We start from the raw sequence: 12,060 nt of genomic DNA on the forward strand, positions 1-12,060 counted from the left end.
AAACTTATGAAGTTTCTTTCTTAAAGAAAGCAAAATCTGCCACTGTTTATAACATTTGTACGAAAACTGATTAAAGTTTTTTTTTTTTTTTTTTTTTTTTTTTTTTTTTTTTTCGTTTTCTTAAACGATGCAAGTAATAAAAATGTTTTTTTATGTGTAAAGTATTTTTGTGTTGCTTGCATTTAAGAATTAGTTACTATTTAAAGTTAATTCATTATTAAAAACTATATTTTCATCATTTAAAAAGTCTTTTTAACATTGTGAAAAATCTCCCGATTTCTTAAAAAAATCTCCTGATTTTTTAGTGTCGTAGGTTGGCAAGTATGTGAAACTGATCAGGATATTTAATTTCATAATTTGTTGTTTTTGATGTCATTTTTCAGCTTGCTTTTAGGGATCAGTTAATTAAGTTACAATAATTCGAAGATTGAAAAACTGATTGTAACTTCTTTATATTTAATAAAACTGATATTCAGGAAATTGAATTTTAATAGTATATTTTCACCTGTTAAAAGAATGCAAATTATCACAGAAATGTAGATTCTATTCTGCTGCTGTGAAATGGCCCTTTCTAAAGGATGTTATATTTATATTGAAACTAAAAACATGCAATAAATACCTGTGTAAATTATGTTGTATGCAGTTTATGGTTTGCTTTTATTATGCTCCTTTAATATTTAATGGTGGCCTTGTAAAGATCTATTTTCAATGAAAGGTGTTCACAACCATAAAGTTTATTATAAGAATATTTTTTACCAATTATATGAAATTGAAATAGGTATTTCATGCCCAATTCAGTAAAAAAATGCAAGAGGTGCATAATTTAGAGATGTGCGTACGTACAAAAGGAAGTGCTTCAGTAAGATGAAGTATTAGTGTGTGGTGTATCAAGTAAGTCTTATCTTTTCATTCGCTTGTTTCCATCATATAATCAGTACTGAATGAGACTGCATGGTAAAATGGCTAGTTGCTAAATTAATATTTTGTGTGTGTGTGTCAGAATAAGGGCTGTGGAGTCGGTAGGGAAAATGACCGACTCCCTCATATATACATTTACAATATAACATGGGTTACAGCTTATTTTTTTAATGTAAAAGAAGTAATAGATGCTACAGAAAAGAAAAAAAATGATGGCATAGCAAATTATTTATATTAATTAGCATTTATTATGAAATGGAAAAACTGGCAATAGTTATTTCTAAGAAACAGATAGCTTCGGCAAGATCTTCTTTGTTGGAGGGTCAAAGATCCGATTTGATAAACTCCAGAGCTGAGAAGAGTCTTTCCACACTAACTTGAGTAGGGGGAAGTGCTGTTACTGTTAGGGCTACTTCTTTTAACTTTTCAGGATAGATTTTTATAAGTTCTAAAAGAGGTATCTTGCAAGCGCAATCATATTTCTCTATTTCTTCAAAGGCCCTGTAGAAATCTTGTTTGTATTTTTTTCATTTTTATATCGAAAGGCTCTTGGTTCTTTATTTTCATTTGCTTTGCGTTAGCCTTTTCAATATTATCCAAAAATATTTCTCAAAATCTAATTCATAACTGGAAGAGGATGATAGAGACTCATTTGCAACGTCTGCAGTTTGACTGTCTTGATTCGAATTCTCCAGTTCTAAGAATAATCTCATTCTTAATGAAAGTTCATAGGTGGCTTTCTTTGCCTTTTTAATTTGTTTCCCATCCAAGAAAATTGGGCGTTTTGGATCTACATATATTGAACCCAGCAAGATCTGATTGTCTAGCAAACTATTTTCTCTTTTCATTGAAGAAATGATTCTTTCTGCAATAAACCCTCCATTTCAGAAAGAACAAACTTCACATTCTTCCATTCTCACCTCTTGTCAATTCTTCAGATTGCAGCTCTTTTATGGCTATATATGGTGTAGAAAGACGAGTTTCCAATTCTGTAAAATCATCCACAGTCTTTCTGTTAATGAAACATTAGGGTTATCTACATCTGAAAACGTTCTTGATTCTAACAACCTCTTTATCATCAAATATGTACTTCCTTATCGTGTTGCTTGATCAATAATTGCTCACTTCCTAAGAATGGCATCAATTTTGGGAGTTCTTGCTGCTACTGCTGCTTACCTAAATTTACCAGTGAGATTTGTAACTAAATGAATCAGTCTAATCAGTAATAGCAAATATCACATCCATCCTCTTCCCTTATATATATTTATTAATATGTCAATATAATAGAAAATAACTATTTATTAATGTATCTAGTTCATAAATAAAAATAATAACTAAGGTTGTCATTAATTTTTTTTTTTTTTTTTCAATTCATTTTAATTATATTTCAAATTCAAACTGTACCAACAAAAACTGGAGGTCGACCTGTTTTTAGCAACTCCAGCTCTGACTCTTTTTATCCCAAAATCTGCCCGACTCCACAGCCTTTGTCAGAATTCATATTTCATTGCATATATTTTAAACTATGACTTACATAATCCATGGAATTCTTATGTGAAGAGAAATGAATTCAATTAATTTTATGGTCTGTCTTGAAAAATTAGTTTGTTTTCTTCGCTGTCTTGAAGATGTTCTACTCTGTAATGGACAGATCAACTAAATCTAAGGTGACATACATAATTGCATTGAAACAATGACACTTAACCAAAAGCCAATGCAATAGAACTTCTATTATCCAAACTAATTGGGATCACAGCTCATCAGTAAACTGAGTTGTCTGTTATGTGAATGCCAGACATATATTTATGATATTGCAAGTGAGTAACGTAATGCCGCAATAATGCAAAATATTATTCTTTACAATGAAAAGTGTCACTTGATCCTTAATGATAAATACCTATATGCAGAAACAATTTGACATATACTAAAAATAGATCTTAAAATATATAGATGTTATACCTGCTTACAACTGTTTACTAGAAGAAATTAACTAACTACTGTTTTAGGTAAGACTTTCTTGCATAATGAAAAATAGGTATAATGTCACCACAGTGTCAATTTAGTTAAACAATTCTGAAATTTCATTTAACAAATAGTTTTTTTAGAGCAAGGGTGTTGGTCCAGAAGGGCTATTCGATTTGGCATTTTGCGTCCAAAACATTAAATTTCACTTTTCAAATTGTCGCCACCAAATATTATTGCCCTGTCTTCTTATATAAAAAGAAATTAAATAAGAATCTGCATAAATGTATGTATGTTTTTCATGTTGTGATAAAACCAGGGTACCTACAGACATCAAATTTTGAATAATGTAATCTTCCACCAAATATGCACATCTGGAAGCCCTAATTTGGAATTTGACATTTGTTTTATTATCGATTTCATATTTTGTAACGCTTCAACGAATTTTTTATTAACAAACTCAACAATTTCAAAGCAAGCAATGGCAACACTGTACAGGAAAAAAAAAAATTATCTCAAGCACGTGAGACTGTATCAGAAATTCTAAAGATATGCTCATTTTAAAATTATTCTGCGATATTGCTGTTGAATTGAATTTTATGGTTTAAGCGCAAAGAACATTTAATAAATAAAGGTAACACACAAAAGGTTTAAAAAAAGTCCCTTTGGGTGTAATGTAAAATCTGAAAGATCTTTCAGATTTTTTTTTTAAGGATTTCATTTATGTTTTGTTTAGTCACATGTACTTTGAGAGGTGTATGGAGATTTTAGGGCACGCTGCATTATTTAAACTGAGAACAACTGTAACTAGCATGTCTTGTAGTAAAAACTTTGGTAGTGGCATAGCTAGAGATTTTGCAGCTTAGGGTGATCCCTGATTTGTCACATTATTTGCTGATATGCAAAAAAATAATGGCATGTAGGAAAATAAATTAAGATTTTACATTTGTTTCTGAAGAAATTTAAAATTATACTATTATTTTGCTAGTTTTTTTATTCATAAAACCATCAGTGATATTGTAGAGATCTATTTGATTGTTCTTGCTGTTACATAGACAGTAGAGAAAGATTTCTAAATGCAAAATATAATTTTTTTTTATATATATATACTTCTAAAATGATTTCCATTTAGAAATAGACATTTTACTTTATTTACATTTAGACACTTTACTTCTCACAAGTATACTTTCATCAGTGCAAAAAAAAATTCACACCAGTATTACAGTATCTGGAAGAATGTTCTGGAATTATATTTCAAAACAAACTAAAAGTTAAAAGGATTGTTCTACCATGTTCTTGTTTCTATTTGCCTTGCAATAACAAAAATAAAATGGAAATAATTCCTATTCTTAACAAGAATTTTTTTGTTATGAAAGTCACCGTGACCATAATTTAGTTTGCAACAAATCAAACATTCAATAACAACCTATAAACCACTTTGAGCTGTAAACAGTATGCTTGTAATTCTTTTTATATTATGTTTAAAATAAAGTATTTTAAAGATCATTCTGTCAAGCATTTATTTGGAGTAAGAAAATAAACCTTTCTGTTATAAGATGATATTCATAACTTGCATTCAAAAGCTTCGATGGAATAAAACAGGTACAACAAGAGCATGTAAAAAGCTGCTAATATCATATGGTGATTTCTTTCAATACTTCAAAAACATGTAAAATATCATTTCTTCTCAATTTAATTCCATATGATAGTTTAGAATCTAATTATTCTTCACCTGTTTCAAATGTTTCACTTAAAAAGGCTGCTTCTAAAAGTATGCCATTTTCTTCTCAATTTAATTTCATGTGGCAGTTTAGAATCTAATTATTCTTCACCTGCCTTGACCATCCACCTAATTAACCCCTATAAAATAATGCTTCATGCTAAAAATGTGCCACCTAGTGCATGCTGTCCCTGCGTCCTCCTGTTTAGCTGTGCCACTGGACTTGTTTGTTACTGTTATTTCTGCAGAAACTGCTATTAGGTTGAAAGCAGTCAGTCAGTCAGGAAGACTTAATTTCTGTGTTTCTATTGTTTTAATGCTACATACAAGTGGTAAGAAAATAAAGTTAAGGTTTTACAATTTGTGTGTTTGTTGCTTCCACAGCCAGTTATAGCCAAGAATGATAACTCGCCATCACAAGAAAGGTAATATTTGAGGGTGTGTAGTTGGTGCTCCACCTCTCAACTTGTTACAGGATTATTCACAAATAAACACAGAGCAATATGTCTATGCACAGTATGTTTTTGTTTTAAGTTTAGTATGAATTTATTTACTTAAATAACTTTTTTCATGGATTTTAATCATATCAACAATACTGTGTATACTACACTTTTAAGTATTTCTGAAGCTATTAAATTAATTTAGATGAATGTCAGCATACATCATGAAGACTGACCTACAATTTTTAATAAATGTTTAGTGTAAGATCATTAAATTTACTTAGCCAAATATTGAAGAATAAAATCTGGATAACAAGCTCTACAGCATTTCTCATATAAATAAATGAACTGGCAAATTTAAAGTAATAAACTTTTTTTTTCCATTAAACTTTTCAAAAATAATTTTTTATTGCATATATATATGTACAAACGTGACAACAAATTAAAATCCAGAATCATTATTTAACCACTTGACTGGTGATATTGAAATATATTTGTTTTATACAGTGTTAGTTTCTGCCTGCTGCACTCTGTTTTGAAGTTCCATATGATTAGCACAGTCATACTACAACCTGAAAGTTCTAAATAAAAATATGGTCTTTCATTCCATTGAAATTCGTCTTGTTCTTACGTAATATTCAACTGTAGCAGCTGCTACAGACACTAGTAAAAGTATTATAAATAAGTAAAACACTCCAGACACTTCATGCAGAGTCATAGAATTGCTGTAAACTTTCTGTAGGGAGAAGAAAGAAAAGCATTTATTAATATTTTATTTCTAAATTATTTGCTGTCAATACATTTTTACTCTAAAATTTTTCTTGTATACATCAAATATACAGGAAGAATTTCTCTCAAAGTTCATATGTTTTTCATGTTCTTTTATTAAAGGTTTGAAATTTTGACTTTAAAACTACGTGCTCTTTTTATATCGAAGTCAGCACTTCTCTTCCCCCCCCTCGTAATAATAATATAGGAACAGGTGATAAATGTGAAATAAAGTGAAGGGAGAGAAGTTTCATAAGTAGTGAGATGGAATGCTATCCTGTCTCCAGTTACGCTGCGAATTCACCAGCATTTGATTGAATATACTGTTACGAATTTTGTACACATTAAATAATTTGTCAAATTATATGCAAAACTGTATTACATTTTGTATAATGTAATGTGAAATGCCTGAAGAAATGAAGTGCTGCCGGAAAATTAAGATTACAGAGTTTTACTATTTAACATTTAGGTAAATGATTCTGGCTAAATTGGCGATGCTTTTGGCGACTAATTTTTGTCTCCAAATATAGCGATCCTTTGGCGACATTTTGGTGCGGTTACTGTATAACTGTAGAGCTGATACTGTCAGTTGATCCCTGTATGTAAACCGCATCTGCCCCTTATATGTAAATTTAACCCTATAATTAATTTCGAGAAATAGAAGGTACTGGAGATTACATGATGGCTGGGGGAAAAGTAAATAAGATCTGGGAGAGTATCATTTCTCTGTTGTTGAGTTCGATGTATTGAGAGATCACATCTTCGCTATTTAGATGCGCTTTGCATTGCACTGTGTTTAACGTTCTTAGTAGTTTGAATTGTAACTACAGTCAAAAGTCGTTAATTCGGACACCCATAATTCGGAATGATCTATAATCCGGACCTCAAAGCTAAAAACTTTCTGCGCATGCGCCGCGTTGACACATACGCATAGGCGATTACGCGTGCGCGTAAGACCTCTTACGACTGCGCATTTGCGTGTGCGCAAGCGCAGAATACGTTTTCGCGTGCGCGTTTTATGTATAACGGACGGTGTAAGCTAAAATTATCTAATTATCTATTTCAGTTAATGTTGATGATTGCGTTGTTCCTTAATTTTCGAATTGGATCCGGCTTATTATTTTTTGCAGACTGTAAGAGCAATACTATAAAAGTAAACTTGAACTTTCGATTATATCAAATAGAATTTTTGATTCTGGAGCTCCCAAAGGATCGTACAAAACGAAAGTATGTTTCGATGTCCAACAAACAAAAAATGGAATTGCTGCAAAAAATGGATAAAGACATAATTATGTGACAGAGAGGTTAGTGAAAACGAAAAAATTTCGACTGACAAGTTAGTCGGTATTCTCGGCACAGCAATAAACGGGACTTGAACAGCGGAACTTTGTAAGTGAACAAAAAATTATGTCTGTTTATAGAATTAAGGAGAAAGTATTATCACATAAAACGAAGCAACTTAAACAACTTACATTAAAAGAAATGTTTAATAAAGTAAACAAATTAATATTATGCTTTTTTTTTTTTTTTTTGTAAATTTTGATACTCTTTAGATCATAATTGTTCTTTATTTCATAAATTACGGTTTCATATTTTTAATTTTAGAATTTCTGCATGCCATCTTACTCGATTTAAACTGATGATCTATAATCCGGAATCGTCGAAGTCCCGACGACTCCGTATTAACGACTTTTGACTGTACTAATTGTACTCTGTGATACTGAGAACAGCTGTAACAGTATTTTTGTAGAAATTTCCAGAACTGTAAAAGGTTTCTTTGGGGAAAAGAAATTTTATGACGCTATCATGAGTTTTGTGTGCATTTATTCCATTAAGAACCCGTACGCACATAAGAATATGTAAAAAAAAAAAAGTTTACATAGAAAATTTTATATGTGTGAGATAATGCCACATATTTTTCCTTCTGAAATACGTTAATATCTGGAATAGCATATTTTAAAATGTTCATGATATTAATATAGACTTTCTGCATCATTAAAAGCCCTTCACCTAAGTTACTTTATTTTAATAGAATTCTAACTACCTTTATCAAAGGAGATATTATACTAAATAATCCATTAATGTATGTATATATATATTCTTGAAAACTTCAGCTATCTCTTAGCCAATTTTTTGTACGATGGAATATGCATAATCATTGAAAGTACAGAGTAAGTGTTACGTGCAACCAAATACTGCTCTACAGCTATGCCAATTCTGACTTCACGTCTTTCAGAGAAGCAGAATGGTCGTGTCGGTGAAAAAGAGGAGAGGAGAATTCTATTGAACGAAAGTAGATGCAGAAAAGATTAATGATAAGAATTACTAATGAAGTACTGTATGAATGGCTTCTGTCAATTTCTTTTCGTGTAATCGTAGTCTAAGGGTGGAATTTAATTATTGTTGTTATTGGTTATTTAGTACAAATTTTACTCATTCTATAATACGTTTGTTAATAAATAGAAATATTTTATTCATTGTGTTTTCTTTTTTGTTGTGGTAGCAAAAGATACATAAATATTATGTAACTTCCTTCCCCGTCGCTGAAAATAAAATTTCTTCAATAAACGCTATCCAAAAAATACCATTTAGTAGTGAATCTCATTGATGAACCCACAAATCCGAACTTGCGGAGGATCCTCGAAATTACTGATTCTAAAACAGATATTAAAGATGTTAATCAATAATAAATTATTTGTTTGAAAGAGTATATAAGATTCTATTTGGAATACTGTTAAACAACTGGAGCTTTCTGGGGTTGTATTTTCGATGACAGCATAAATTTGTGTAGAAGACTTGCAATGAATATGATGATTAAATTGTGCTGTAATGATTAAATTAAATGGTCTTAAACCTTAGTCAATGATAACAATCATAAACGATAAACATCATGCACAATACAATGATTAAATCATAAGCAATATGAAGATTGAATTACTGTAAACCATACGATAATTTAATAAAATTAATTAATTGTTGTAAACCTTACAAACAAACATCACCAACAATATGATGATTAAATTAAATTGTTGATTAAATTAACTTCTTGTAAACCTTAGTCGATACATCTGCCAACAAGTGGACGGTGATTAACAATGGTAATTCGATCAGGTTGCGTGGTTGTTTTCATGGCTGCGATTAGTTCATTCTACGATTTTGTCATTCTTGGAAATGTTAACGAAAAATAATGACTCTGCAGAGCTTAAATTGTGTCGGTACTTCTCAATTTCTGCGGTAAATGTTGATTCTAGCTGGAGCTCACCAGAGTCCTAATAAAAGATCTTCGGCACTTTTTTTATGTAAAATGGAACGTACTTTCAGCGGGAAAAATTTTATTTTAAAAATAAATATGCGTTAAAAGTCGATTATAACTTCCGAATACATGCCTGATTTTCTCTAGGGTAAAAATGGACGGAGGTGTTAACGCTTTTAAGGAGAGACAGTCCTCTATCGGCCTGTCAAAGGCTTATTCTCTCCATAGTGCAATGAATTTTCAAGAGCGGGTAAAATGTTTTGTTCCCGAAAGTACTAAAAATGATTACCTTGCTTGTGCACTTCCAGCACCAGTGAACTGTCACTGCAGAGCTCGGGCAGACCTGAAATATGCAACCGAATACGAGGGATAAAAATTTTCACTTGTGCAGACCTTGCATTTCTTCTCATTTTGCTATCAGATACGACTTGGAGGCAATTTTTTTGCTGAATCGCATTCTGCTTAAAACATGGAGGTAGGAAGTAACCTTCATGGCCTTTCCTACCTCCATGGCTTAAAAGCTAAATTTATACGGGTTGGACATCGCAGTCAGAAAGCTTAGGACTCTTCCGTCATCTTTTCGAAGCTAAGTTTCTCTATTAAAATTCCTTTCCATACTCTCCATATTGTTTCTGCCATTCTCTCTGTTCTCATTAGTGCCCCTTTAATGGTTTTATGTTTTCCATTGGTGTGGTGGAAAAAGAATGGATTTTGTTTCTTTCATCCCATCTCTTGAAATAGTACGTTATACCGTATATTCAAAGCCAGCTAAGCCATTTCATAGTTTTTATTAAGTTTTATTCATATTTAATTATTTAATTATTAGTCATTTTGTTTTTTTAGTTATTTTTCCCCCTTCTTCCATAGGGCTCCGGCACTTCTGATTTTAGAAATTAAGCCCTGTGAATGCGTATTAGATTTTGTTATAAACTTGGTAAAAGGTCTTCATGAAATACAAATTGGTTTAATGAGGTTTCAGCGAGAACACTTTTCGCTAAATGAAAAATTAGGCTTAACTGTTTCGAAAATGGTTGATTGTCGATTGAGATGATAATCGTTCTGAATGGCTCTGAACCAGCACATCTCCAAAGGATGGAGCAAAACAGCATAGCATTCTGAAAAGCCTCTAGACAGAAGATTCATGATGTCTGCAAGATTTCTTGTTTTCCTGCTCATATCAGCTAATTTTACCGCATGAAAAGACTTCTCACAAATTTGATCCATGAATACGTATAGTATGAATTAGTTTTTGGCCGAGCTTTGTCTTTCGTTCTCCTTACTCATCAGAATTAAAACTATGTGATCAGTGCAGGAAAAGTCGTAAGAGATATTGAATGCTATAGCAAAAGATGACTCTGTAAACGCTTTCTGTTTGTGGGAATAGTTGCTGAGACTAATGTTATTCTAACTCACTACATTCTTGCTCTGCAGTGGAAGCGTATCATAAGTGAAGGATTTAAAAAACTATAATGCCTGTTAATCAATATTCTGTAATCGTAACTCCGTAAACTCTTTCTAGTTGTAGGACTAATGTTATCCGAACTCACTAGGAGCATCTTTTTACACTGCAATGGAAGCGTATCATAGATGACGAAAGTAAAAATGTATATTGTCTGTTAAAAAGTATTCTATAACAGTAACTCTGTAAATGCTTTTTAGCTGTGGGAATAATGCTGAGACTTATGTTATCCTAACTTCTTACACTGCAACAGAAGCGTATCATAAGTGACGGAAGTAAAATAGCTATAATGTCCGTTAATATGTATCAGAAAAGAATTTTAAGAATTTTGGCATAGCCTCTCTCAGTGAGATTAATTTTCCATCTCATGCTTCCAAGCATTAAAATAGTCGCACATTTGTCGTGAGTAATAATGTATTTAAAAAATTGCGGTTATAAGGGAGTTGCATTCTCACGTGTGTAAAAACTATTCGTGTAATCATATAACATGTTTCAAACTTTAACCAACAATATAAGGGATTTGAAGTTTGACTTAATATAGCATGATTAGTTAAACAAAGCAGATTCAGCTGTTGAATAGTATACTGTAAAAACAAAATACAAAATAATTATTATAAATGCTAACACAACGTATTACTTGCCTGTAAAAGATCTCGATTTGGATCCTCGCACAGAGTGCTGCCATTATACCACCATTTTTCGTACAACATCCGTAGAATTCCTCTTTCCGTCAGGGTCAGAATACCATGATCTGTGAGATCCCTACAAATATATAATAAATTAGCTTCATATTTTCAGAAACAGGATGAGAAAGTAATTTGTTGTTATACCAGTATGAATAATCTATTTATGTAAACTGTCGTAGATTTCGCATTTTAAAGCTGTGTCAAAATTTGTATAACATGTTCAAAAATAAGGAACCTGGTTTTGAAGAACTACATCGATACAGTTCACAAATTTGAAATGCCCAGGTTTCAGTAGCAAGAGAAGTAGAAAGCAAGTGCTCTGTTTTTGAGATGAAATCTTAGTTTAAAGTGAGTTAGTTTCGATTTCAATGCATTTTGATTGGCTAATTCATTACTCACTAAAGTTATTGTAGGCTGAAACCTTGTGCAAGTTTTCTGCGTTAAGCTTTATGCAAGAATCAAATTGTGGCTTTAATTTTGAAATGGCGCAGTTTAAATTTAAGGAGCTACTATTTTTAGTCTGAAAAGAGGAAATATCCAAATTAAAAGGGTTAAGAGACTATTGCAAATTAAAGTTAGTATTTTGTTTTACTTGTTTTTATGTTACATACTATTTTGTTTACTTTATATAAGTATGTAAAGTAAAAAATAATATATACAATGCAATTACGTAGTATATTATGTAATTAAATATATATATATAATGCAATTACTTAGTATATTATGTAATTATATATATATATATATATATATACATATATATATATATTTGGTTGTTTGGTCAAGTACGATAAAGCACGATAGGCTAAGGAAATGTGTGCTTTGCCGGGGGAGGGCTTTTTAAGAAAAACCAG

General features: G+C 31.3%; 1 protein-coding gene across 2 annotated transcripts in view; it reads right to left on the bottom strand.

The window, feature by feature from the left end:
• Positions 1 to 5,423: 5,423 nt before the first annotated feature.
• Positions 5,424 to 12,060, bottom strand: part of LOC118192515 (glutamate receptor 4-like) — a 69,911-nt gene continuing 63,274 nt past the window's right edge. For both annotated transcript variants that reach the window (XM_085812007.1, XM_085812006.1), the window contains 2 exons: positions 11,162 to 11,282; positions 5,424 to 5,776 (listed from right to left, as the gene is read on the bottom strand). In XM_085812007.1, coding sequence (XP_085668133.1) covers positions 5,642 to 5,776; positions 11,162 to 11,282 — 256 coding nt within the window. In that variant the 3' untranslated portion in view covers positions 5,424 to 5,641. The remainder of the gene's footprint in view (positions 5,777 to 11,161; positions 11,283 to 12,060) is intronic.

The sequence above is a fragment of the Stegodyphus dumicola genome, chromosome 2, assembly GCF_044657685.1.
Source record: "Stegodyphus dumicola isolate Sdum_Otavi_A_Nest chromosome 2, ASM4465768v1".
NCBI classification, from domain to species: domain Eukaryota; kingdom Metazoa; phylum Arthropoda; class Arachnida; order Araneae; family Eresidae; genus Stegodyphus; species Stegodyphus dumicola.